We start from the raw sequence: 25853 nt of genomic DNA, 5'->3' as shown, positions 1-25853 counted from the left end.
AAGGAAGGCAGAGGAGCAAGGATTCTTTACCATGGTGACCAAGAGGTCCCCATGCAGAGTATTATGGCGGGGTAAGCTGGAAGTTGTGGCCAGATCCAGGAAAGGACCAACAGCAGGCAGGGATGTGCTGGGAAATAGGCTCCTTGCAAGGCCTACTGGACAAAGCCCATAGAACTTTGGGGCAATGGCAGCACTGGGAAACTGGGGAGAAGTCTGCAAGTTCACCAGGTCCAGGGAAAAGGCATGGGCCTTGCTTCCTCTCCTTCCTGCTGCCCCTCCCCCTACACAAGCCAGTGCAGGGAGGGGTGGCGAGGGCAAAGGTTATGAGAGAACATCCTCCCATTCCCTCCAGACCCTCAGAATCATAGTTCAAGTCTAACCCAGGGCAAGAGCAGGCTTTTGATCCAAAATGAGACTGATGTTTTAAAACGTACAGGACAGAGCCTAAAAAAACTAAAGTGATGGTTTTGGTAAAGGAACTGGTAAATTATAGAATTCAGCTGAAATTCTAAGGATGTGTTTCCTGATGGAAAATGTCAGGCAGCTGGGTTAGGGGCAATGATTAGAAACAATACAGTCATTTCTCATCTATCCCGCCATTGAATGGAGACACCTGAAAACATAGGTTACATGGTAGTGAGGAGTGGCCCTATATCAGGCACTGAGCTGGCCCTCCTCCTCACACCACCCTGTCTGGTAGGCACCGTCAGAACCATTACTATTCTCACCTCTGTCCTGTTGATGAGAAATTGAGGCTCATGCCACGGCCACATAGCAACTAAATGACAGAGTTAAGGTTCAAACCCAGGGTAGTGTGACTTGAGAATCTAATATTTTAACGCTGCTTCCTCCAGAATGCCTTGTTTAATCACAACAGCAGAAACCAGAACACACTATTATGCACGTAAAATTGCAGGCTGTAATCAAAAGACTATTTCTCCATTTTTTTTTTTTTACAACTAAAATTAATTTCTTTGTCAGCCCCCCATCCTGGAGGTGGCAGAAACAAGATCGCTCTCTTCTAGGAACTTCTCTACTCTACTCTCCCCTAGGCTGACTGCCAGTTCTGGAGGCCCTTAGGAGTGCCAAGGTGCGAGAGGCAGGTGTGGTTACAGCCTCCTCGAGGCTGCCATGCCCCTTTCTGTGCTCTCCCTGGCACCCTGAGTCTTTCTCAGTTTCTTTCTGCCTAAACTCCCCAATGGGCCATCTCTACCTGATTCCACACTAAGCTAGGCATGGAACCCTGGGGTCTTCCCTCATCTATCCCGGGAATGGCTAGGGACCCAGCCTCTGGAGTCAGATTAGTTATGTGACTCGGCTTTGTGCCTTAGTTTCCCTATCTGTAAAATCAGTGGTCTCATAGGGATGTTAGAGGATTAGAAAACATTCGTAAGATGCTTAGAATAGTGGCTGGCACATCGCAAATGCTCGACTAAAGTTAACTGTCGTTGGGGATGGGAAGGAAGAAAACACTGACTCTCACTGAGCAAGTCTTTGTCTTACGCTTGGACAGTAGCTTTAAAATTCAAAATGCTGAAACTTTAACCCTTTCATTCCCTGAATTCTGTAGGTCCTTTCTTTCCCTAGACTATAAAAGCAAATGGTCTGGCTTCACAAATTGGGGAGCTTGGGGGGTGGGGTGTGGTTTAACATCTCAAAACCCCACCCTGCCCAGTCATAGGTGGACAGTTCTGTTTGAGACCTTCTGAGCTGTCCTGCACTCACCCTGCAATTCCCACCCCCCCCCCACCCCTCACTACCACCACCTCCGCTGTCTATAGGGTAGAATTCTCAGGGCTATGATCCCCTACAATGACTGGCACAGTGTATCTTGCAGTCATACCCATTCATTGGATCTTTGTCATGATCTTTGGAAAAAAGGAAAAAAAAAAAAGGCAGAACCGGCTCTCAGCTACCACCCTTTTTTTAAAAACAAAATTGTGTATACTCACAAATTTGTTCATAATTGTGACACTTGGGTTTTCCATTCTACAGAGGCATGTAAACAGATTAGAATGGAGTTCTGCCATGTATATATCTCTTAGCCATATGTCTAACATGTAAACATATTGCCCCTGTAATCAAATCTGCTAAAAAAAATCTTTTTTGCATTATGGAAAACTTCAAACATATATGAAAGTGGACCCAACGGGACCCTCGATGTCCAGGCACTCATTATTCTCAACTCGTGGCCAGCCCCGCTTTGTCCATCCCTACCCATATATTTTGAAGCAAACCTCAGAGATCCTATCACTTCATCTGCAAATATCACTGCGTTTCTCAAAATGGGAAACACTCTTTTACAACATAGGACCGTTATCACAACTTTCAGAAAAAGTAATGATTCCTTAATATCATCAAAAAGCCAATCAGTGTTCAAAAAAAATTTTTTTTAAAGCAGCATCCAGTTTGATATATCAGGGATGGTATTTGCACCTTGCAAATTGTTTTAGGAAACAGCCTGAGCCTGTCCGGATGAATAATTCCATCCCTCCCTTTTCTTCACAGACAGGAACGTCATAGCCAAACCCACAGCCAGTTTTGCCAAGAACTCCAAAAAGGCGATCACGTGTCAAATAACCATGGAGACGCGGTTACAAAAGGAACACTTATTCCTTGCTCCCTTGTTTAGACAGAGCAATCTAGAAGCTGCTGAGCATGGAGGGAGGAGGCGAGCGCTGCCTGCAGTGGCTGGCACCTGACAGTGTGCTGCTGGGCAGCCCCAGGGGGGTCAGGAGAGCCCGCAAGGGCTTGGCCAGCTGCTGTCAGTACCAGGGTTTAGCATGCCCCTGGGGGGAGTTGGGCTGACCGCAGAGCTGGAGGAATTAGAATCTCCAGACTTTCCTTGTTAGTTTCTTCTAATGGTTCAGCAGAATCCAGCAGAGAACTCATCTGAGGTATTATTATTATTATTATTATTATTGTTATATTTCATCTGGTTCTAATGCTGATTATTGACATGATGAGCCTTGTGATATTAACCTAAGGGCATTTCCAAGCCTGGTCCCTCAAAGTGACTGACTGCATTATTAGATGTGTGGCCTATAACGGCTTTCCTTTAGACACCTTACGTAAATCAAGGTGCCGATAAATCAAGAATGAAATGATCCTATTACTTTTAAAAAATATATGCACAGAAATCGTCTCATAACAGATGCTCTGCCCCTGTTCTTCGGCATTCCTGTTTCTGTGTCTTCATGCCCCGGACTTTCCAGGGCTGCGAGAGGTGGGCAGGGCTGCAGTCAGAGTTAGTGCCCCCAGGATCAACCAGCGAGGGACCCATGTTGGTGGAGAAAAGCCCCCCAGGTGCGATTCTGAGTGCTGTTCTAGAGTGCTTCCCAGAGGTCCCAAACAGGCCTGAGCCCCAGTTGTCCACAGAGCTAGCGTATTCATTATCTGCTGCCCTTCCTGGCCTATCCCATTCCCTCCATCCTCCATCCATGCTTCCCGGCATTACCTCCCACTATAGGGTGACCAGTTAGTTCATCCTGGGAAACCCCCTACTCCCAGAAAAACCAGGACATTTGGATACCTTACCTTCCCAAAAAACATATTTGCACTCAAATCCTTGTCCCAGGGTTGGTTTCCGGAGTACCTGAATCCAAGCCAATCCATACAGACAGAAGAACCCGGAATGAGATGTGCCTCTTCTCTGGGTATTCTTTGGGAATAGAGCCCTCTGGAGTTGGGCAGTGGGGCAGTTCCTTAAGTATTTGGGGGTGGATTTTTGAGAATGGGCTTTTCACCAAACCTGTATTTGATGTTTTTACAAAGAACACATATCATTTGTCTACATTTTAAAAAATACATTATACGGGGTGCCTGGGTGGCTCAGTCGGTTAAGCTGCCTTCGGCTCAGGTCATGATCCCGGAGTCCTGGGATTGAGTCCTCCAGCAGGCTACAGTCTCACATCAGGCTCCCTGCTCAGGGGGTAGCCTGCTTCTCCCTCTGCCCTTCACCCTGCTCGTGCTCTGTCTCACTCTCTCTCAAATAAATAAATAAAATATTTTAAAATAAATAAATAATATATAATAAAAACTTGGGTTTTTAAAAACAATTAGCAAATATTTGTTTAACAATTTTTAAAGAGTCATTTTCATTTCAGCTTTTTTTTTTATTTATTTTTTTATTTTTTTTTTATTTTTTTTAAAGATTTTATTTATTTATTTGACAGAGACAGCCAGCGAGAGAGGGAACACAAGCAGGGGTAGTGGGAGAGGAAGAAGCAGGCTCCCAGCAGAGGAGCCCGATGTGGGACTCGATCCCTGAACGCCGGGATCACGCCCTGAGCCGAAGGCAGACGCTTTAACGACTGCGCTACCCAGGCGCCCCATTTCAGCTTTTTAAAAGGAAGGAAGGAAACCAAAAAATTTTTAAGTGTATTATGATGACTTAGGGCAGTGTTTTTCACATTTTTTAAGCCTCCAAATCTTTTTGTGATGCAATCCTACATGGCTCCTCCAGTTATAACCAGATATGAGTGGAGCTGCTGTGACTGAAACAGAGTTCTGGGGCTGCAGCCCCACCCATTCAGTTGCTCCCTCCAGCCCCCCAACTCCTCCCCCACCTCAGGTAACCACTAAGCACTTCCTGAGAACCCTGAGGTTTTTGTTGGACCCCAGTGTGAAAACCAGTATCGTAGGGGATTATTTAATGGCATGAAAAAATATCACTCACTTTTTACTTTAAAATATGTAAAAACATGAGGGGCGCTGGGGTGGCTCAGTCGGTTAAGCGTCTGACTCTTAGTTTCGGCTCAGGTCATGATCTCATGGGTCATGAGATCCGAGCCCTCCGTTGGGCTCCGAGCTCAGTGCAGAGTCTGCTTGAAAATTCTCTCCCTCTGCCCCTCACCCAACTCACTCTCTTTTTCTCTCTCTCTAAAATAAATAAATAAATCTTTTTAAAAACATGTTATACTATGAGAAGGGCAAGTCAAATCAGCACACACATGCGATCTTGAGTTCGTGGGGGAAAAAATAACACCTTTATTCATATACACTGAGAAAAGGCTGGAAAGAAACACACCAAAGATATCCATGGTGGTTATCTTCTGGGGACTGGATCCCCAGGATCTTTTCACATTTTATTCTGTGCCAATGCTATATTACCTCCATTTTCCACCGTGAGTAGGAATTATTTTTTAGGCAACTGAAGGCACAACACATGATTTTAAGGAGGGGAGGAGAGTAGGAAATATGATTCCAAAATCTCAGGCAGACAAGAGCAGCTTCGGACTAGATTTTCATTATTCTTAGACACTGATCTGAAGAGCAGGGCCTTATTCAGGCTTAGAGGGTTTAGCCAGTGAAGACGGCATAATGCAAGTTATAGCCTGTCAATTCCGTGCTCAGCAAGGTCTTTGACGTTTCTGATAATGATATATGAGCACTGCCTATAAAATAAGCAAAACAAGGGGTAACTCTCCTGCCCCCATTGCAGTGGAGTGGTTCAGGCTATGGAGTAGGCAGTGCCTCCCACAAATGTGGGTGCAGTCAAGTCAGACACGTGGCCAAGGAGGCTTTGAAAGGAGACTGAAGCTTTGCCAAACCCGAGGCTATAGTAGAGAATTAATGGTTAAGTGTGTATTTCCCCCACCTGCTGCCCGTCACAGTCACCTAGGGAGCTTCATAAAATCAGGTTCCTGGTTGGGGTGGGGGGCGCCTGGGTGGCTCAGTCAGTTAAGTGCCTGCCTTTGGCTCAGGTCAAGATCTCGGAGTCCAGTGTCGGGGATCAAGCCCCATGTCGGGCTCCCTGCTCAGCAGGGAGTCTGCTTCTCTCTTCCTCTCCCTCTGCCTCTTCCCCCTGCTCATGCTCTCTCTTTCTCTCTCTCAAATAAATAAATAATTTTTTTTTAATTGGGTTCCTGGGGCACCTGGGCGGCTCAGTGGGTTAAGCACTGATTCTTGATTTCCACTCAGGTCATGATCTCAGGGTCATGGCGAGCGAGCCCCGAGTTGGGCTCCAAGCTGGGTGTGAAACCTGTTGGGGATCCTCTCTCTCCCTCTGCCCCTCCCCCCCTCAAAAAAACCGGGCTCCTAGCCCCACTCACTGACCCCCTGATATCTCCTGAATGGTATTTAGGACCTGCATTTTTAACAGACACACTGGGGGATTCTCATGGGAGGCCTTCATGAAGTTCATCATCACAGCTAGGTTCTAAGCTCTAGGAAACTTACATGCCTGTTTGCTGCTGCAACCTAGACACTGTGTGAACAACCCCTGGTGCTCTAACTATCCAGGGAGGCAACTATTTATTGAAAGCTCACTCTGTGCCTGACATTTCGCTAAGTGGTTTCAAGTCCATTCACCTTAATTACAACCCAAAGTATGCATCTATCCATTTTGTCAAGGAGGAAGCAGATTCAGCGGGGTTAAGAAACTTGCCCAAGATCACTTAGAAAGAGGAGAGGCAGCATTGGAATCCTGGTCTGAGGCCCAAACACCAGCTCATCTCAAACAGCTAAGCCACTTCTAGAAAGTTCCATGGCTTTTTCTTCCTTTTCCTGGGAGAAAAATGGTACCAGAATTCCCCACTCACCTTTCTCATCTCCTATCCTCTACCTGCTCTTCCATTGGTCTACACGTGCAGGCATGTGCCCGAGCACGCACACACACACACACACACACACACACACACCCTCTTTTAAGTTTTACCTGCATCTAAAACAGCACCAGAATCCTACCCTCAGGACATTCTACACAGAGGTTTATTCTCACAATTTTCTGACTTCTTGTTATAACATGTCTTTCCTAAGCTACAGGAAACCAGTTGTTCCTTGATTCCATTGTAATTCTCTTGCTTATTTGAAAGCAATCGTTGCAAACCATCCTGAGCAATTTGGCTGTTCGAGTTAAGGTATTTGATGGTGGTGTCCCCATCCTCCACTAGTCAGAAGTCCACCAAGGCTGCAGGTTTCCTCCCCTGACCTCCTAACCGGATGGTGCGAAACAAACAGAGCCCATCTCAGCCCGAATTCCACGAAAAAGGGAACAGTGATTAGCAAGCAGACACATACACAGCCCTTCAACCCATTCTGTGAGCCTGGGGACATCTCAGGGAGCTGTCCTTTTAGACACTTCAACAGCCTCTTACATGAAAAGTTCATTTGAGGCAGATGTGACAATACTTCAGTGCATTATTTAGCTAACCTACTCAGGCAGGTGATAAAATCAACCTTTTAACATCCAGACACTGGACTGGCTGGACATCTGAGCTTGGTGCCTTTCCAAGAGAACAAGCAACTGGTCTTGCTAGATTCATTTGCAAAGTTCAGGCAAAGCAGACACACCATGAAACGTTTCGAGCCTTCTACCTTTCCTGCATGCCATTATTTTCATCAATGAAAAACCATTTTAGAAATCCATTATGCTAATTAACACACCCGTGGGTGCAGAGCTAAGACAGATAATTGAAGCATTTATGGTAACTTCCTCTGGAGTGTGGGACTGTGATCTTTCAAATGTTAGCTAACTGCCCCTACAATGTGAATGAAAGCTAACACACACATGCACACACACACACATGCACGTGTGCACACTCAAGCACACGTAACATATAATCTATGCTTTAGCTTTAGAAATAAATTATAGACAACAGATCTGCGTAGTAGCCACCATTGAATAAGAGCTTACCGTATGCCAGGTACAGAGGTAAATGTTTGACCAGAAAGAAAACTGATCTCATTTAATCATCACTGAGGAAATTGAGGCCCCAGGAAACCCAACTAGAAAGGATGAGCTGGACTCATACTCTGGCTCACTTGACAGCTATAAATCTTAACCCCTCCAGCAGACTGGTTGCCTGTAAGTTCTTCTAGGCCTCCTGGGAATTCTTCAGTCATCATCAACAATAATTTTTCATTCTTGGCTCAAAACGTTGAACAATAAATAAAATCCCAATCCCTGGGAAATATTCCACAGCATGACTTCTGAGCATAATTGGTTCTGAAGCAGGCTTGGGAACGCCTCTGGGGTGATAACTATGTTCTACCCAGAAACGTGCAGGGCAGCCAGCTCTGATAGCTCCCAAGGCCAAGGGTGGCCAGAGTTTGAATCCCGCCCCCCTTTTCCTGTTGGGCCTCAGCATGGAAGCCTCCTTTTCTGCCCCCCTCTACTTCCTGTCTGTGTTTGAATATGTCAGGTGCCCCGAGGGGTGGGGCACCAAAGCTGAGGAGGAGGGGAGCCAGTCACAGCCCAGGAGCACCCTCCCTCCCAGTGGCTATAATAAACTCTGGAGCTGCCAGGGCAGAGAGGAGAGACCGCACACTGGGGGTGGTGAGGCACCTTCCAAGGCTGGATACTTAACGAAAAGAGAGCTGAAAGAATGTGCTGATGGATCAATGCAGGGTCTACAAGAAGAGAGGAGTCAAGGCAGACTTTAAGATTTGGAGTGCGAGCCAAGAAGAAGCCTGTTGTCATCAACCAGATGGGGAAGACCATAAAGAGCAGGTTCAAGGGGGGCCGGCCGGACCTGTGAGGTTTGAGAAGCCTGTTAAGTATCCCAGTGTATTGGTTTTCTATTGTTCTGTAACAAATTACCACAAATTGAGCAGCTTGAAACAACCCCATCAACAGACAGTTCCATAGGTTGCGGTCCAGGTGCGTTCCGCTGGGTCTGCTGCTCGGCCTATCAGAAAGTTGAAGTCCAGTTGCCCACAGGACCGAGTTCTTGTCGGAGGCTCTAAGGAAGAATCCATCTGCAAGCTCATGTTCATCATTGGGAGAATTCGACTCCTTGCATTGTAGCCCTGAAGTCCCTGGTTTTTTGTTGGCTGTGAGGTGATGGCCACTCTTAGCTTCTAGAAGCTGCCTGCATTCCTTGCCGCCGGGCTCCCTCCAACTCCAAGCCAGAAAGCGCGGGTCAAACCCTCCAGCTTGGAACCTCTTACATGCTCTTCTGCCACCAGCCAGAGAAAACTCTGCCTTTAAAGGGCTCTCGTGATTGGATTGGACCATTAGGATCTTCTCCTTTTCTTAAAGCCAACTGTATCATCTAATCATGGCAGTGCCGGCCATTACATTCTCAGTCCCAGGGATCCTGTGGGGAGCATACACCGGAGTGGGGGTGGAGGCAGAAAATCATGGGGGCTTTCCTAGAATCCTGCCTGCCACCCAAATGGAAATGAGGAGGAGACAGTCTCCTCCAGAAATTTCCAGGGCTGCAGGATAGAGCAGGAGGGGGAGGGGACGAGACCATCTGGATCTCTTTAGCCTCTGGAACTTGAAGCACTCAGGAAAGAAGGCCTGGCCCTTTGAAGGGCCCCATAGAGTCTCAGAACCCCACCTCGGGCCTGCCCTGCCAATCCTCCCGCACGAGCCCCGAGGCATCTTGGCTGCGGTATCCCTGTGTCTGGCAGGTGAGTCAACATTTGGCTTCTCTCCTGGGCTTTCTTGGAAAGGGCTATGTTCCAGGTTGGCAGCTGTGCTGGCTGGGAAGGAGGAAAGAGAAAAGCCAAGTTCTGGGGGCCCTGCTGCCAGGCAGGACACCTGGGCCTTCTCCCCCTCAGCCACTGCGAATGACGGGAAGAAATTTCACTACCACTCCAGGGAAGCCGGAGCCACAACAAAGCAGGGTGGTAAAACTCTAGGCATCAAATCAGTGACCTAGCCTCTCAGTGTCACCATCCGTAAAATGGGGATGGTTATTAGCAGCTACCACATAGGGGTTTGTGACAATCAAACAGCAATGGTATCTGTAAATCATTTACCGCAGTGGCTGGCACATAGAAAGTACGGACAAAAACACACAATAAATACTATTAACTGAAAGGTAAAAGAATGGCGAAGAGAGGCTGTTCAACCAGAAGAGATTAAAAGGAGGAAGGGATCACATAAAGAGGTCAGGGGGACAGCCAACCCCTTTGATGAGAAACTTTCATAATATTGAAATGCAAGCTAGTTGTATCTATAAAGACCTACGAACAGACAAAGGACAACTGCTAAACCCCAAGGCATGGTGGATTTTGATTGAGGCAGGCAGTAAATCTGGATAGGATGTTCCCAAGGCTCCTGGGTAGCCAGATAGGGCTTCTGCTTCCCGTAGAAATTCAGGAGAGAAGAGAGGGACGAGCAAGGGGCAGACTACTATGCTGGTATGTTGCATGCCACATTTGGTCACAGGTAACAGAAATCCACCCGAGCTTAGTGAGGTGGGGTAACATTTGAGGCATTAACTGTGGGTTCACCCAACCCTGCTGCATCCTGAGGACTTCATTCCCTACCGTCACCGCCAATCCAACTCGGCCTCAACTGAGTTGCTTACTCCGTAAGGAAACAAAGCAAAGCCTGCTTATACTCAGGGCAGCGCAGTGGGAAGATGAAGACCACGGTCTCCACCAGCGTTGCTCCAAAGAGCTGAGAGTTCCTTGAGTTGATGTCAAGGCATTTCTCTTATCTGACAAAGACCACCAAGCCCTATCAATCATCCAGTTTGCAAGGATGTGTCCCAGGGACAACACCCTTTCCCCAACCAATGGCCAGGACAAAAGCCTCCCAGGACAGAGAGGCCCACAGAACCCTCTAGAACCACTGAAAGCAGACAGGGGCATAAAAATAGGTCTTACCCCTGACCAAAGTGGATAAGCTGGGAGCAGTCTGGAATCCCCGCTGACTGGGAACTTTGAACATGCTCATTCGAAGGCTGCAACAGGCAATCCTGTGGACAGACACCCAACAACAGGAAATTAAGGAAGCCAGGCCCTGCCCCTGTTTGGGTGTCAACTGATCCCTCCTTTGTATTTACAGACTGATGTGCTCTCATTCTGCCTTCTTAGGAAAGTGCACACAGCATTAGAGTCCCTCAACCCGGCTCTACACGATCTCTTAGTTCCAGTACTGAGCACTGTCTAGCTGGAGTTGTATGTCTCAGTTCACATGTTTAAAAGGCAGAAGCTGGCTTGAGCCTATGGACTGTTACTGGTTCGGTTTACCTGGGATCCAGTTAGTGGTGAGGGGTGGGGTGTGGGAGTCACATGATATAGATATGGCTGCTTAGACCCCCCTCTTTCTTCCAGTGGGGTGTGAGTGACTAGATACTCAGAGGAGAGACAGGGCCTGACAGGTTCCCTGAATGTATCCACCACAAACCACCCCCAACCTAATTCAGATTTCACAAGTTCTCTCTGATACATCATTACAGAGTTCTCGAAATCTAATCTATTCCAGAACATTCTCAGATAGACCATGAGGGAACGAATGCATCTTTGTATCCTCCCTTTCTTCCGGAATCAAATTTTCGATATTATTTGGAAACTAGCTATACAGAAATCCCATTTTGCAAAACCAAGTCTTTTGTAGTTAATTCAATGAAAACCTCCCACTTTTCTTTTCACCAAGTCTGTTTTCATAGGAGGGCTTGTTTAATGTGGGGTACACCCAGATGGGTATTTCTCTGGCAACAGGGTGTCATGGAAGAAGCCAATTAATTACAGGACAGTTAACGGCCTTGTCCAGGTTAATAGTGCAGCCAAGTGCCACTTGCTGAGCCTTCAACTCTTCATTAACTCGAATCCCAGTTGTAACTTCCTGCTAGGGCCTGGAGTTCTGAGTTTCCTTAATCCACCAGATAGAAGCAGAGCAACAGCAGAGGCTGTAAATACTCTGTCAGGGCATGAAGAATAACAACAATACGGCATTCATATTAGGAGAGGAGATTCATTCATCACGGTTTGTTTACCCTCTCAACAACCCAGTAGATTTGCTGTTGCTGTCTCTGGGGAAGCAGCTGGTGTAAGGAAATCAGATTGCAGTGAAAAGAATGTGAGCTTTGCAGTCATATGGGCCTCATTTCAAATCCTGGCCAAGGCCCGTCACTTCTTGGATGGGGCCAACCTGTACGGCAGCTCTGATCGGTCAGTGCCCATGCTCTAACCCTAGTTAGAGAGCCTGAATGTCAACCTGCTTCTCAGGTCCTCACTTTTCTTCTACAAAATGGGGGAACAATAATACTGATTTCATAGGATAATTGTGACGGTGACTTGAGATCATATATGTGAAAGCACCTTGTATCTGATTGGTGCTCATTATGTTTGCTTCTTTCGCATAATTACAGACTTTTTCCAGATTGGGCTAATCTTCTATTAAGGTTTCAGAGAGGTTTCTTCTACTCAGGTGTCATGACTGACCAAGGCAAACCAAAGGGAGCTAATGAGGAAAGCCAGACTTTCCTCATTCTTATGGGAAAAAAATTTCTCTCAGGTAGATCCTACCTCAGGCTTGAAATCCATCCTCTTTTCCAGACCCTTCCCTCAGTGTGGCAGAAGCTTCTCAATGCCCCCTAATATCAGCTCTCCCCTAATTCTATAATAATACAATTCTCACAAACACACCAAGTTTAAGCTGAACATATGGCCAATGAGAGAGAGACAACATTCCTGAGCATCCCTTACAGATGACCACGAGGCAAAGTTCTCACCAATGGGATGTGAGACTGTGCACTTACTGAGACTGACTGAGTTCCTCTTTTCCCCTCCCTACAAGCTGAAATGTGAAGAAGGAGCTGGTCAGCTGGCCTTCACCACAAAGATGAAGACAACACGCTGAGCAACAAGATAGAAGGAACCTGGGTCCCTGGACATGCGACACATCTGTCCCGGACCACCCCCTACCTCCAGACTGTTGCATGAGAAAGAAACACACTTCTGTCTGGTTCTAAACCCTCTACTGGGGGGTCTCTTACCACATCAGTTCGCTCTATTCCCTAACTCGCAAGCTACTCCCTAATACATCCATCTTACCTTCTCAGAACTCATCTTTACATCTTGCCTTGAGCAAGAACCATCTGGAGCCCAGATCAGATCTACCTTTAGGATAGATCAGATTTCATAAACGGGCCACTTGTAAACCAGATCCAGCCCACACGCATGCTTTGGTTGATTCCTATAGTATATTTTTTAAAATTTCAGATTTGTTGTCAATATTTCTAAAATTGAGAAGTTTCACCTAAAAATCTAACTGTTCAGGTTTCTTGAGAAATCAGAAGGTCTGGCAACCATGGGCTACATTCTTGCTTGGAAAAATCCAGCTGCTAGCCTGCTTCAGTTCATCATGGTCAATGCCTGTCACAGACATTGTTGTACCCTTGGATCTTGCCAGTTTGGGGGCCCAATGACCAGACTTCCAAGACCCGGAACCTATGTCCCTTTGCCTGAGGGCTTTCTCTGGTCCCCTGGAGCCTGCATTGCCAGAGGGGCTAGAGAGTGAAAGTACTACCAACCCCCAAAAGACCCTAACCAACAACTGATGGAGGTTGATGTATAAATATCCCAGCTCCCCGTTCCTCAGATGGGATACCTGGAGAGCACCTTTTACACTGGCCCCCAGAGTTTGAATCCCAGTTTTCCAGAGTGGAACTCACTCCATAATGCACCTTTTATTGACTGGCTACCTTCCCTTCCCTGTCCTGATTCCCAGTTCCCTCCCAACATTTCCCAGAATCACCTTCCAAATAAACTACCTGCATTCAGATCCTACTCTCGACATCTGCTTCTGGGACAGCCTAAGTCACCAGCCCCTTTAGTCTTCCATGTGACAGTAAGCCTTTATCACCATGCACTGTCATCTTTCTTCTGGTAAAGAAATGTTTATCTGTGTTTGATCTTCATTAAAAGTGAAAAGGAAAGGGAAAGATAGTTCTGGAAGACAATGTGTTTCAGAAAAAAATAGGTGAGTGTCTATTTTTGTGGGAGTAAAGAATATGCCTGCATGTTTAACATGCAAATACTGGCCTGCTTAGTTCACTGACGTTATCTGCCCGACCCTCAGCTGTTCATGTTTGTGATCCCTGGTTTACAGCACTGAGAACTCGTGTTAAAATTCAGGAGTCATTAGCCCCTGACTTTGAATGAGGCTCTGAGATTAGCTAAGCGGCAATGCGGGAGCATACTGAGGGAAGAGGTAGGGAGACACAGAACTTGCAAGGACCAGTTTGGAGGAGGGCCAAAGAAAACCTAGGCACTTGAGCCAGGCAAAGAGGGTTCAATATGGCATCAGGGTAGGGGGCCTGAAGGGAGCTGAAGCCTTTTCCCGATCCTGTGAAAATCCCTTCCCCCACAGCGTCCAAGGGGCTCTGTGTCCACACCCTCGACCAGAGCTTGGCTCTCCTTGTTCCAGCACAACTTCTGGGTATGCTCTCCTGACTTTGCACGAATTCCTGGAAGGTGGAAGCTATGCCTATTCTGCTGTTTATCCCCAGTGCCTGACGGAGGCCTTGCCATAGTGTGGGTGCCTAATAAAGGTTTGTCTTCAATTCCTGTGGACCAGCTTGATCCTAGAGTGAGCAGTCAGAATTGCTACGTAAGCCAGGGGGCGCTGTGATTCAATCCTCATTCCTCAGTTGGGGAGCTGAAAAGGTTTCATGGCTGCACTGCAGTGATGAAGAGTGAACTAGCTGGCCCCACACTATTTAAAGCCAGGAACATGGGCTTTTTGGAAAATTAATTATCTCTTACCTAGTTTACAATCTACAGGGCTCTGGAGTCAGACTGTCCAGGTTCAAATCCCAGTTCCCCTACTTACTAGCTGTGTGACCTTGGGCAAGTCACTGAACCATTCCACTTCCTTAAAAGATGGGAATTAAATGAGCTAATGCGTGCAGCGTGCTTTGCCGTGTGCCTGCACAGAGGAAGCACTTAAAATATGTTGGCTATTATTGGCTCTGACTGAGGACAACAGGATCCTGGTTAAAAAGAAAGCCAGAGTAGAAAATTATCTAGAAGGATATGTTCTAGCGCTCAAAGCCCAAAGCTAGACATTCGGCACAAAGAACACATATTCCAGAGCAGGGCTTCTGACCTTTCCTGTGTTGGCATCCATTGAAGTGATGGTCCCGTCTCAGAATAATGGTTTTTAAATGCACAAAATAAAATACATAGGATTACAGAGAAAACCAGTTATATGGTTATCAAAATATTAAACAAATTTGCGATATAGTAATGCTGGTGCTACTTTATTAACACATAAAAAACAAGATCCAGCAGCAAGTCTAATTACTACTGTAATTTTTAAATAGAGATGAGCATAAAATGTCATTTTCAGATATCTGTGACACCTGCAATGTGATATGAAAAGGTCTCTGATTTCAATGTACGGCTAAGTTGTAGGCACTACTAATATAATTTTGAACAGAAAGAAATAGCAACTTTCATTTCTAGATTAGCAAATATTAAAAATAAGACTTTTTCCCACCCAAGGTAAGAACCTATCTCCTAGGGAGAGCCAGAAAGAGCCCAGGAGTGCATCGAGCATATTAAAAGATGCCCAAATCTGCCATCATTCCTTCTTCCTTCCTTCTCTCCACCTTGTATGAAGAGACATAGGGAATCCAAGCAGGACTATGACTTCTGGAGGGGGGTGTGTCTCCTTCATCAAGTCAAGGGAGGAACGCACCAGGAGAGTAGCCTGGAGAGACTGAGGGTGCTTACAAGGGGAGCTGGGGGCCTCATTTCCTGGTTGGACTGCCATGAACAAAGGGAATTTCAGACCCATTCAAGAAGGGCCAGGAGAGAACTGGAGACAGTGAGGTGGAGAAAGCGTGCAGTCAACCCTCCCACCACTAAGGAGGATGAGGCAGGGACTCTCCTTTGGTGGAGAGGACCCCACAGGCTTGAGTCTCAGTCGGGAAGGTGGCCCCCAGGCAAGATCCCAGAAGCCAGTGGCTGGGGAGGGGGGTGTTCCTGCTGAAGGGGAAGTAGGTGGAGGTCAGGCAAGGGTGGTTCTCCAATGCTGCAGAACAGTGCCTTGAGGAGAAGCCCCCCACATCCCACTCTGTCCACATACACCCAAAAGCACTTTTAAAAAGTCACAAATGGAGTCATTTGGAGCTCACCATGCATGCAGACGAACCAGTGTTGGCTGAGAGAGGACTCCAGCAGTTCCGGTTGAGTAAAAACAAAAGTGTTTCTTTTCTCCAGTCCCTTTTCCCTGTCCCAGGGCTGCCACAAACTCCAGGGAATACCCTTCACAGTGTCTTCTGTGCGAAGGCTATCCCAGGGCCAGACCACCCTGTCAGCGATGCTCCCTGAAGTTGCCTGACCAGAGAGGAGGGGGGAGGAAGGGACGGGGGAGGAGGAGAAGGGATCCTTTGGACAGACCAAGCTCTCTCTTCACTTCAGACCCCTCAGGCTGAGTCAAACCTGTGCAGGGCAGTTACGACGAAAGGAGACTAGAAATTTAAACTGGACCTTTCCGTATCCAAAGGGATCAGAGACCTATGGGATCCATCCAGGGTGTCATTAAGGGACATGGAAAGGAGTCAGATCAGTTGGAGAAAAACTGTCAAATTCATGTTTGTCTTTCATCATCTTCGGACTCGTCAGTACATGGAGTACTGTACCTTTCACCAACTTTGCAATTTGGACACCACCCAAATGCTGTCGGGGGTCCTGGAAGCCACGGGGAGACGGGTTCCTCCATCTCCTCTGAAAACATCAACACCCTCCTCTCTGTAGACGGATCCCCAGAGACAGACACACTGTAGAACCGTCTGGCTGAGCCGCCCTTCCACACCGGGGCCCCAGCTGCCCCTCTGGGAGGGCACCGCCCTGACTGCAGCAAAACACCTGTAGAATCAGAGGCTTCCCAAAAGATGAAGACACGAAGGAGTCCACACCCCAAGAGACAATCTCAACTCCAGGGAGTCTGGGATGTCGCCAACCTCGGTGGCACACGAGCTCGGATGGAGCGTTCCATGGCTGTTTCTAAAGCTCTAGCACTAACCACGCTTTTCTCCAAAGCCAGGAGAGGCCACTTAGTTGCACAGGCACAGACAAAGTTCAGGGAAGTTAATTTTCCCAGGGACAACCCTCTAATGGGGGCTGGGGGGGGCAGTGAGTCTCCCCTCCCTCTGGTGGGACAATGCAAAGGAACGTTCCACGTCTAAGTTCCCCCGCACATTACCCAGTGGGTAACAAGAAAATAAGGCACGTTCTCAGCTCTTCTCTCTTTCTCGTCTCATTCCCCTTCCCTCCTGCCTCCTGGATCACTTCCCAAATAAACTACTGCACCCATGCCTTCATCTCAGGGCCAGCTTTTGGAGGAACCCCAACCAAGATGGTCATCCTCCCTCTAGCTGAAAAAAAACCAATCAGGCTTCCTTCAACGGTCCCCCCCCCCAACACACACACCTGCCTGGCTTCAGGGCTAGGAAAATGAAAGTCATGGGAAGAAAGCCAAGGAGTGGGGGTGGAGAAGAATCATGGCAAGTGAGGAAAATCATTTAGAAATTATAAAATTAAGTAGCTTTAAAAAGAGCAGAAACCTGGTTGGGAAATCACTGGAAGAGCACAAATTGAAAAATGTGCTCAAGACAGTTGAGAATCTGTCAACTGACAGGAGAGAGCTTTGGGAAGAAAGCGAACCAGAGCGGGGTGTCAGGCAGACAGATTGGCCCAATTAAGGACGGAGAGGCCCGGGAGGCGGAGTGAGTGATCGCGTGGCCTGTGGGGGGTCTAGGAAAGCTATTCCCAGCAGGATAGATGGGCCCCGAGAGGAGGCTGGGAGAGCGACTCTGGGGTGTCTGTGTGCTCTGCCCCCAACGCCAGGAGACCGTGAATGAGCAGGGACAAGAGGCTGTGTCTCTATGGCCTTGGAGGCTGGACCCCTGATTGCTTATGATTCTCTGGAATAAAAGGGGATGGGGTGGGTACTCTTGGAGCCCCCCTTGGAGCCCCCCTTGGAGACGCAGTCATTCAACAAGTGTTCACGAAGCCTGCTGTCCGCGGGGTGCTACATAGAGGACCCACTGCAGCATGTTACAGACAACGCCCCTGCCCCAGGAGCACTGCGGTCCTTTGTGAGAAGCGAGCATCAGTTATATTCGCTAACACCCACTACACGGTGGGGGCTGGTCTAGGTGCTTGTCTTCCTCATTTAATCTTTACAGCAACCGCTGAGGTAGGAGCCACGCGATCGTTATTTCGGAGATGAGGAAACAGAGACAGAGAAAGGCTAGGAAAATGGGCCAAGGTGACAACACTGGTGAGGAGTGGAGCCAGAACTCAAACCCAGACAGCTCTCAAGTCGGTACTCTGACCCGCTACAGTTTAGTCTCTCTTCTATTAAAGGATCTGACAAGTTCCTCAGGCAGGACCAGCTACAGAATGTGCGGGACCCAATGCAAAGTGAGAATGCACAGCCCTGGCCAGTGGTGGGGAAGTGGATCTCCTCTTCCCATGGTGCTCCAACCCATAGCAGATGGGTGAGCCCCGAGGAATTACAACCTGCTTGGTACCTGGGTCAGAAGTAGGTGACAGGCCCCCACCAAGATGCCTGCTAACCGTGCTGGGGTGCTGCCAGCCCAAAACTGGGATAGCCGTCTCCTTGCCCTGCCCTGTGACGCCATGGGGCGAGCACTGACTCTAACCCTCCCTTCACACACGTGGGAGAGGGAGGGTGGCAGCAGAATGGGGCCTCCCTCCCAGGCCCCCGCCAATGCAAGACAGTTGCTGCCCTGAGCTCCGTGATCAGGGTTCCCTGGGGACACAGTTTCTGGGCAGGGCAGAGAACAGGGAGCCAGGGGAGGAAAGCTGGCAGCTGAGAGCTCACCCTAAGGAGGCGGGAGAGGTGCACTCTTGTGAGCTGAGACACCAAGCCCCTGGCCCATGCTCTATTGTCCCATCAAGTTTCACTGACAAAACACATCTCCAAAGATAAAATTAAGAATTTCATGACAGCAACTGCAGGGCATGAAACCTCGAGTTTTGGGTTCTTCTTAGCAAGGGGTCCTTGTGGGGCTGCTCTGGCAGCACAGCGTGGGGCCGGCCCTGCCTGCCATCGTGAAAAACAGAAAATAGTTGGGCTTCACTCAATCCAGTTCTCCATACTCACTTCAGCACAGAACCCCTCTTGGGGTTAACAGCCCATGGAGCTAGTGTCCCAGGGACCTCCCTCTTAGAAATGTTGTATCCACTCATTCAAACCTCATAGTAGCCATGTGATTCATGGAAAACCAGGGTCGTCGCCACATTTCCCAGAAGGAGAAACTGAGGCATGCAGAGGACTGTGTTTTGCTTGAAATATGATAGATATTGGTAGGGATGGTAGGTATTATGGTAGGTAAGAGGCAGGGCTGGCTCTCAGACCCCAACATCCATCCTCCAGGTCCTGTGCTCTATCCCTGCAATGCACCAACCTTCCCAACCCTCCAAGATGCTTTATACATCCCTTGTTTGTCACTCAGGGGAAGGCCGTAATGCTGGCAGGTTGCCAACCTGAAGCCAGTATTTATTAGGAAATCTCCAGACGTGCCAGGAAATTACAGACCAGCAAATTAGTTTAGTCATTTCACTAGTTTAAGGAGCTCTTTGCAAGCTCTGAAAAGGGCTTTTCCAAGCACAAGTTGTTGGAAGGGGTGTTTTTGGTCCCTTGAAGATGCCATATTATCTTGAGCATACGAAGGCCTCCTTGAGGAAGACAATTCCCATAGACTAAGTAGAACCATTAGTGACACTTAAAAATACCACCACAGCCTTTGAGATGGCCCCCAATGGCCCCAACCCTTCAGTATTCACACCTTTGTGTACCCTTTCCCACACTGAATAGAGCTGAACAGTATCATCAGCAGAATGTGGCAGAAATGATGTTCACGATTTCAAAGACGAGGTCATAAAAATATTGCTTCCATCTTCCTCTCTTGGATCACTCACTCTGGGGGAAGCTGGTGGCCATGTCATAACGACACTCAAGCAACTCTGTAAAGAGGTCCTTGTGGCCAAGACCTAGTCTTCTTCTACCAGCCATGTGAGTAGGCCATCTTGCACATGTCTTCTACAGCCCCACTCAAGCCTTCAGATGACAGCAGCCCCGGCCAATGTTCTCATGGCTGCTTCACGAGAAGAAGCATCCAGCAAAGCTGCTCCTGCATCCTGCACCCCCAGAAGCCATGAGATAATAAATCTCTGGTTGCTTTAAGCCAGAAAGTTTGGGGTTTATTATTCAGCAATAGATATCTAATACATTTTGTAAAAAAGATCATGGGAAACCAGCTGGTATGAAGTAGAAGGGGAATGGTCTAACATCCTTCAGGTCATTGTGTTCTCTTGTTGCTGCCATTGTCACTTTAAGGAAGCCCCAAGGGACACAGGAGTCACCAGTTTTGGAGGGAGAAGGGCAGGTTGGGAAGAGGAAGTCATGTCACTATCTGAGGCTTTTACATAGATTGCTAAGGTGGCACATAGCCCTTTGTGGGGCAATATGTGACCACACACCAGAGGGAGAGACAGTATGCACTCTAGTTATGTATCTTACAGCTATGAATTGGTATCCAAACAAAACCCCTAGCTAGTGACGACTGAGCACTCTGCATGCCAGGCACTTCACTTTTGCTTTTGGTGCTTTAGCTAAATTAACATTCACAAAAACCCAGTGACACGGTGCCTTGGTCACAACACATCCATTGTGAGTGACAAAACCCAACTCAAATTGGCTTAAGCCAGAATGGGCATTGACAGGTTCATTAACTGAGAAGTGCAAGGGGTGTTCTAGGCTTCAGGAATTGTTGCATCCAGGATGTGAAATTTCTTTCTCTCTCTTTCTCTTATTTTCCTCTCCCTTCCCTTATTCTCTCTCCTTCTCTCCCTCCCCTACTTATCTTCCTGATTTTTTTTTTTCCAGGAAAAGTGGACACCAGTAGTTCAAGCCTATGCTCTTATAGTTCATAATCTTTTTTTTTTTAAGGTGGGGGGAGAGAGAGGGAAAGAGCTAGAGAGAGAGGGAGAGAGAGAATCTTAAGCCGGCTCCATGCCCAGTGCAGAGCCCGATGCGGGGCTCGATCTCACACCTGTGAAATCATGACCTGAGCCAAAATCAAGAGTCCAATGCTTCTCCGACTGAGCCAACCAGGTGCCCCATCTTATAGCTCGTAATCTAAAAACGAAGAGAGACCCTCTGCTCCTCCAACAGCCCCATCTCAGATCCCATGGCAGGTCTCTGATTGGTCGCACTTGGGCCACTCCCTTAGACCAATGCCTGGGGACAGGGAGATGGGGCAGAATGTTTGTTTGGGCCTGGATCATGTGTCCGATGGGTAGATGGGCACAGTGATTGCCAGTCCCACCAGACCACATGCAATGTTAATTTCCTAATTACCATGAAAAAGGGATGATAGGCAGACTAAAACAACACATTTAGTCCTATTATTATCCTCATTTTACAGATGAGAAAACAGTCTCCAAAAAGATGCAAACCTGCCCAAGATCTCATAGCTGGTAAACAGCAAAGCCAGAACTGGCTGACTCTAGGTCCAAAGTTCTTAGCTATGCTCCTACCGCCTTCTTCATCTGACAGGGTCCTCTGATCCACACAGGTCTGCAGGCAGGATAATCTCCCTTTGGGGAAGCCTGAGCAGTTATCTGACCCCATCTGAATCCAGGCTCTGGGACACTAATGTTTCACCTGACCCAATCTGCTTCTTCCCAGCCTACCTAGATCACCTGAGGCTAGAGAAGTTTCACCCAAAGAAGCTTCTGTCCTGACACTGACTGTACCAACAGCCAAACCAATTATGACGTCTCCACTTCTAGGTGAAACTCCTCAATAACATCCCCTTGCTTTTGGAGTTAAGACCCAAACTCTCACCTCAGGTAAGAGCTCTGAACATCTGAACCACTGCGAACCTCTGGCTCATTTTTCCTACTCTCTGTCCCGGCCACACTACTCTTGTCAAATTCTGTGAAAGTGCCTTGCTTCGTAACACCCCAGGACCTTTGCATATTCTGTTCCCTCTACTTGGCGTTTTCACTCCTCTTCTCTCCGCCTAGAGAACTCGTCCTTCAAATCAGCTCCTCAAGGAAGCCTCCACACCTCCACGGTCGGAGTTACTCCTTTTGCCTAGATCCCCATGGAAATTCAGAGCTTTCACTGAAGTCACGAGAATACATCCATTTGTGATCTATGGTGAAAATCTGCCTCTCACACTAGACTGTAAACTGATCATACCAGGGATAATGTCCTTTTTTCTATTTACTATGTCTAGCACTTAGCCCAGGGCTTGATGTGATAGACCCTCAAAAAAACATTTATTGAATAAATGGAGGGAAGGAAGGAAGGAAGGAAGGAAGGAAAGAAGGATGAAGGGAGGGGAGGAAGAGAAAGAGGGAGGATGGGAAGGAGGGAGAGAGGGAGGGAGGAAGGAAGGAGGGGAGGGAGGAAGAAAAGGAGGGAGGATGGGAAGGAGAAAGGAGGGAGGAAGGGAGGAAGACAAGGAGGGAGGATGGGAAGGAGGAAGGAGGGAGGAAGGGAGGAAGACAAGGAGGGAGGATGGGAAGGAGGGAGGATGGGAAAGAGGAAGGGAGGGACGAAGGGAAGGAGGATGAGAAGGAGAGAGGGAGGATGAGAAGGAGGGAGGGAGGGAGGATGGGAAGGAGGAAGAAGGGAGGAAGAGAAGGATGGAGGATGGGAAGGAGGAAGGAAGGGAAAAAGAGAAGGAGGGAGGATGGAAGGGAGGGAGAAGGGAGGGAGGAGGACAGGGAGGGACTTGCCATGCCTCAAATTAAAGCTCACCGAGTAAATCACAAGTATTTCCAAGATGTTGATTAAACTCTTAAACTAGGATGAACGTGAAGAACATGAAACTATTACAAGCATTAGAGGATTTATTGGCTGAGCCTGGCTGCTTTTCAGTATTATTCCCTTCGTTCACATTTCATTGGAACCACAGGGTGAACGTTGTTGGGGGAGGGCGCAAGTGGAGGAAAAGGAACAAGAAGGAAAGAGAGAAGGGAAGACAGAGGTAGGAAAAGTAAATGGGGGGAAGGAAAGAGGGAAGGAGGATGATGGGGGGATTGGAAGACAGGAAGGAAGAGATAAAGTCATAAGAGGAGGAGGGAGGGAGATGGGGAAAGGGAGAGGAAGGAGGAAGAGGGAAGAGAAAGGACAGGAGGAAGTAAGTAGAGTGAGTCAGAGGGAGGAAAGAAAGAGGAGGGAGGAGGGAGGAACACACCTAAGCCTGATTATTCCAAATGAGCAGGCCTAGGAAATGATGCAGGGCGGTTCTGAGAGCTCTGCAGGGCAACACAAGCCCCGCCCTCCAGGAGATGTCATGCTGTGAGCCCACACCAACAGCCAGCCCTGGGCTTAGACTCAGGACAGAAATGTGATCAGTGAGACTGAAGCCCTTAGGTAGGAAGCATACTCAGAAGCAAAAAAAAGGGGGGGCCAAGATCACAGCTGATGTGGGGAGGGAAGAGGAAAAAACAAGGAATGTGTCACTTCCTCCCTCGGCCATGGGTGACCCATGGAGTCCCCTCATCGTCTCGCAGACTTCTGGACCTCTGTTTTCCCTTCAGGTTGTGGTGACTGGATGAAGGCATGTTTATTGCTAACACAGCAAAACCTGGTCCAGAGGCCAGGAATCTCCCTGGCATGATTAATTCATGTTCTGAACAAATGAACACGAATTTGTACCGTTGGAGTGGTTGTTGTACACGTGGGGTGGTGGGGCCAGAGCAGGGGGATCTGGAATCGGGCACTGGCTGTCAGCAAGTCACTGGAGGCACAGACACTGCTCATGGAGGGGGTCCCAGCAAATGCCCCATCTCCCAACTTGGGCTCGGGGAGCGTCTCCTGTTAAAAATAATAAGCACGTGTATTGCCTCTGGGGGTGAGAAAGGGCCTTCCTTCAGCACAGCACCCGTGCACTTCAGGTAATGCTTTTGAACAAGGATGGGTTTGCAAAAAGGTAGGAATACAAGTCGAAACAATGAAGGGGCTGAGTCCAAAAAGGAGAGGGAGATTCCTAAGGGGGGAGCAATGTGGTGAGTGAAATGTCCAGTGAAATGCCCAAGAGAAAATCAAGTAAACCTCTTCCACCAGCCCTACCCCGAGGCCCCCATATCTTGGCAGTTTGTCCTGTTGGGGCCACTCATTCAGCACCAGAACTCACACAGCTCTTTCTGACAAAAAAAGGTTGGGGGGGGGGGAATTTACTGGCTCAGATAACTGAAAAATCCAGGGATTAAATGTCTTCAGGTAAGGCTGGATCCAGGAGTTCAAGAATTGTCATTGAGACTGTTTTTCTCTCTATGTCCCTGATTTGCTTTCCTCGGGGCAGGCAGGCTGTCTCCACGTGAAAGCCACCCCTGCCTAAAGAGTGCTTCTCTTTCCCAATAGTTTCCAAAAAATCTCTGGCCTGAGTCTTAATGAGTGGGCTTGGGACAGGTGCCACCCATGGAACCAAGGAGAAGGGGTCAGCCCTCCCCAGATTGGGATGCTATTAGCCAAATGCTGATAAGTGGCTATTGTGCAGACAAAAACAACAGATGTGACCACAGAACTGTGTTGATGGCTGAAAAATGAGAGCTCCCCTCCCCCAAGAATTTAAATACAAATGCTGGTTGCTAGGGAGGGATGCAAAGGACAGCCCACACATAGGTTCTTTTCTGGGACAGGAAGAGCTGAGTGGAAAAGATCCCTCCTGGCTGCTTTTCTTTAGGAGTTTATTGGACAAATCCATCACACTGTTTCCAGAATTACCATACCTGGGAGGAAGGAAGTCAAGACTTTCCTAGAACGCTCTCTCAATTCATGCTTTCAACTCATCGCGCTCAGCTTCTCTTTATCCCACAACTCTGTCATCTGGCTTCTTCTTGTCTCTCTCAGGGGAACTGTCCTTGTGAAAGTTGCCAGCAACTTTTCTTTGGTTCAATACCGTGGACAATGTCACTCCTTTCCTCCTGTGATTTCTCAGATGACTGGGTACCACTGACTGCCTCCCTCTTGAAACTGCTTTCTCCATGGCGCTCTGCCCCTGTCGTGCTCATTCTTCCACTACGAGTCCGTGTACTCCCGTGGCTTCAGTTTCCATTTCTCCATTGGTCCCACAGGCCAGATTCACAGCTCAGACCAGTCCGCTGAGTTTTGGTTTTGTGAATTCAAGTGCCTCCGGGAAACTTCACTCAGGAGATCCCCCTGGCATCTTGGACTCATCATGCCCAAAATACCGAACTCCTCACAGCCCCCCAACCAAGGCTACTCCTTCCCAGGGTTTCTTGGCTTGGAGCCCAGTACCGCCAGCCACCCACTTTCCTAACCCAGAGACCAAGAACTGGCACAGCCCCTCTCTCACCCCCACATCCATTTCATCAGTTGGGCCTCCTTGGAAATATCTCCCCATTTCTCGCCATCCCCACTGAGGCTCTGGCCCCCATCACCTCATATCAGGATTTCTGCCAACCATGCCCCAGCTGGCCTCCCACCTTTTCCCACTCCAATCCATCACTCACTCTGCAGACATGCCCTTCTAAACACAAATTTGATTGGGTTGCTTCCTTAGTGGCTTCCTATTGTTCTTAAGGGAAAAGTCAGACTCCTTGGGATGGCATTAAAGGCCTGGTTACAAGCCAGGCCCTGCTTGCCCCTCTAGCCTTACTTACTTTTTGCCATTCTTCGCTCAAACTCTACACGCCTGCCACACTGAATGACTTGTCTCCAATTTGCATAGGCTGTTCCCTCTGCCTGGAGTGTCCTTCCTCCTGCCTCACTCAGCTTCCTCTTATTCATCCTCTAGTTCTCCTCTTACATCTATCATTCCTCCCAGCACAACTTCTCTGGCCACTCTAAGACTTAGTTAAGCACCTCTTCCATGTGTCCCAAACATGAATGAATGAATGAATGAATGAATGAATGAATCCATCAACTCTCTAGAGAAGATGGTAGTGGTATTCAAGTTCTTTTTTTTTTTTTTTAAGATTTTATTTCTCCATTTGACAGAGGGAGAGAGAGAGAGCACAACAGGGAGAGCAGCAGGCAGAGGGAGAGGGAGAAGCAGACTCTCCACAGAGCAGGGAGCCTGAGATGCAGGGCTCAATCCCAGGACCCTGGGATCATGACCCAAGCAGAAGGCAGATACTTAACTGAC

The 25853-nt window shown here is 48.1% G+C and overlaps 1 protein-coding gene across 4 annotated transcripts in view; it reads right to left on the bottom strand.

The window, feature by feature from the left end:
- The window catches only part of SHQ1 (SHQ1, H/ACA ribonucleoprotein assembly factor), a 326624-nt gene that overhangs the window by 151986 nt on the left and 148785 nt on the right, over positions 1–25853 (bottom strand). Inside the window, exon 13 of one of the 4 annotated variants that reach the window (XM_040628552.1) lies at positions 10567–10658. The exons of 2 other annotated variants lie outside the window; for them this stretch is intronic. In XM_040628552.1, coding sequence (XP_040484486.1) covers positions 10567–10658 — 92 coding nt within the window. Of the gene's footprint in view, positions 1–10432; positions 10659–25853 lie in introns of those variants that run through there. One more of the 4 variants, XM_040628550.1, reaches the window with a different exon arrangement.

The sequence above is a fragment of the Ursus maritimus genome, unplaced genomic scaffold, assembly GCF_017311325.1.
Source record: "Ursus maritimus isolate PB19 unplaced genomic scaffold, ASM1731132v1 scaffold_14, whole genome shotgun sequence".
In the NCBI taxonomy this organism is placed as follows: Eukaryota; Metazoa; Chordata; class Mammalia; order Carnivora; family Ursidae; genus Ursus; species Ursus maritimus.
The sequence above is the reverse complement of the archived record's forward strand: the minus strand, read 5'-3'. Positions and strand labels throughout refer to the sequence as shown.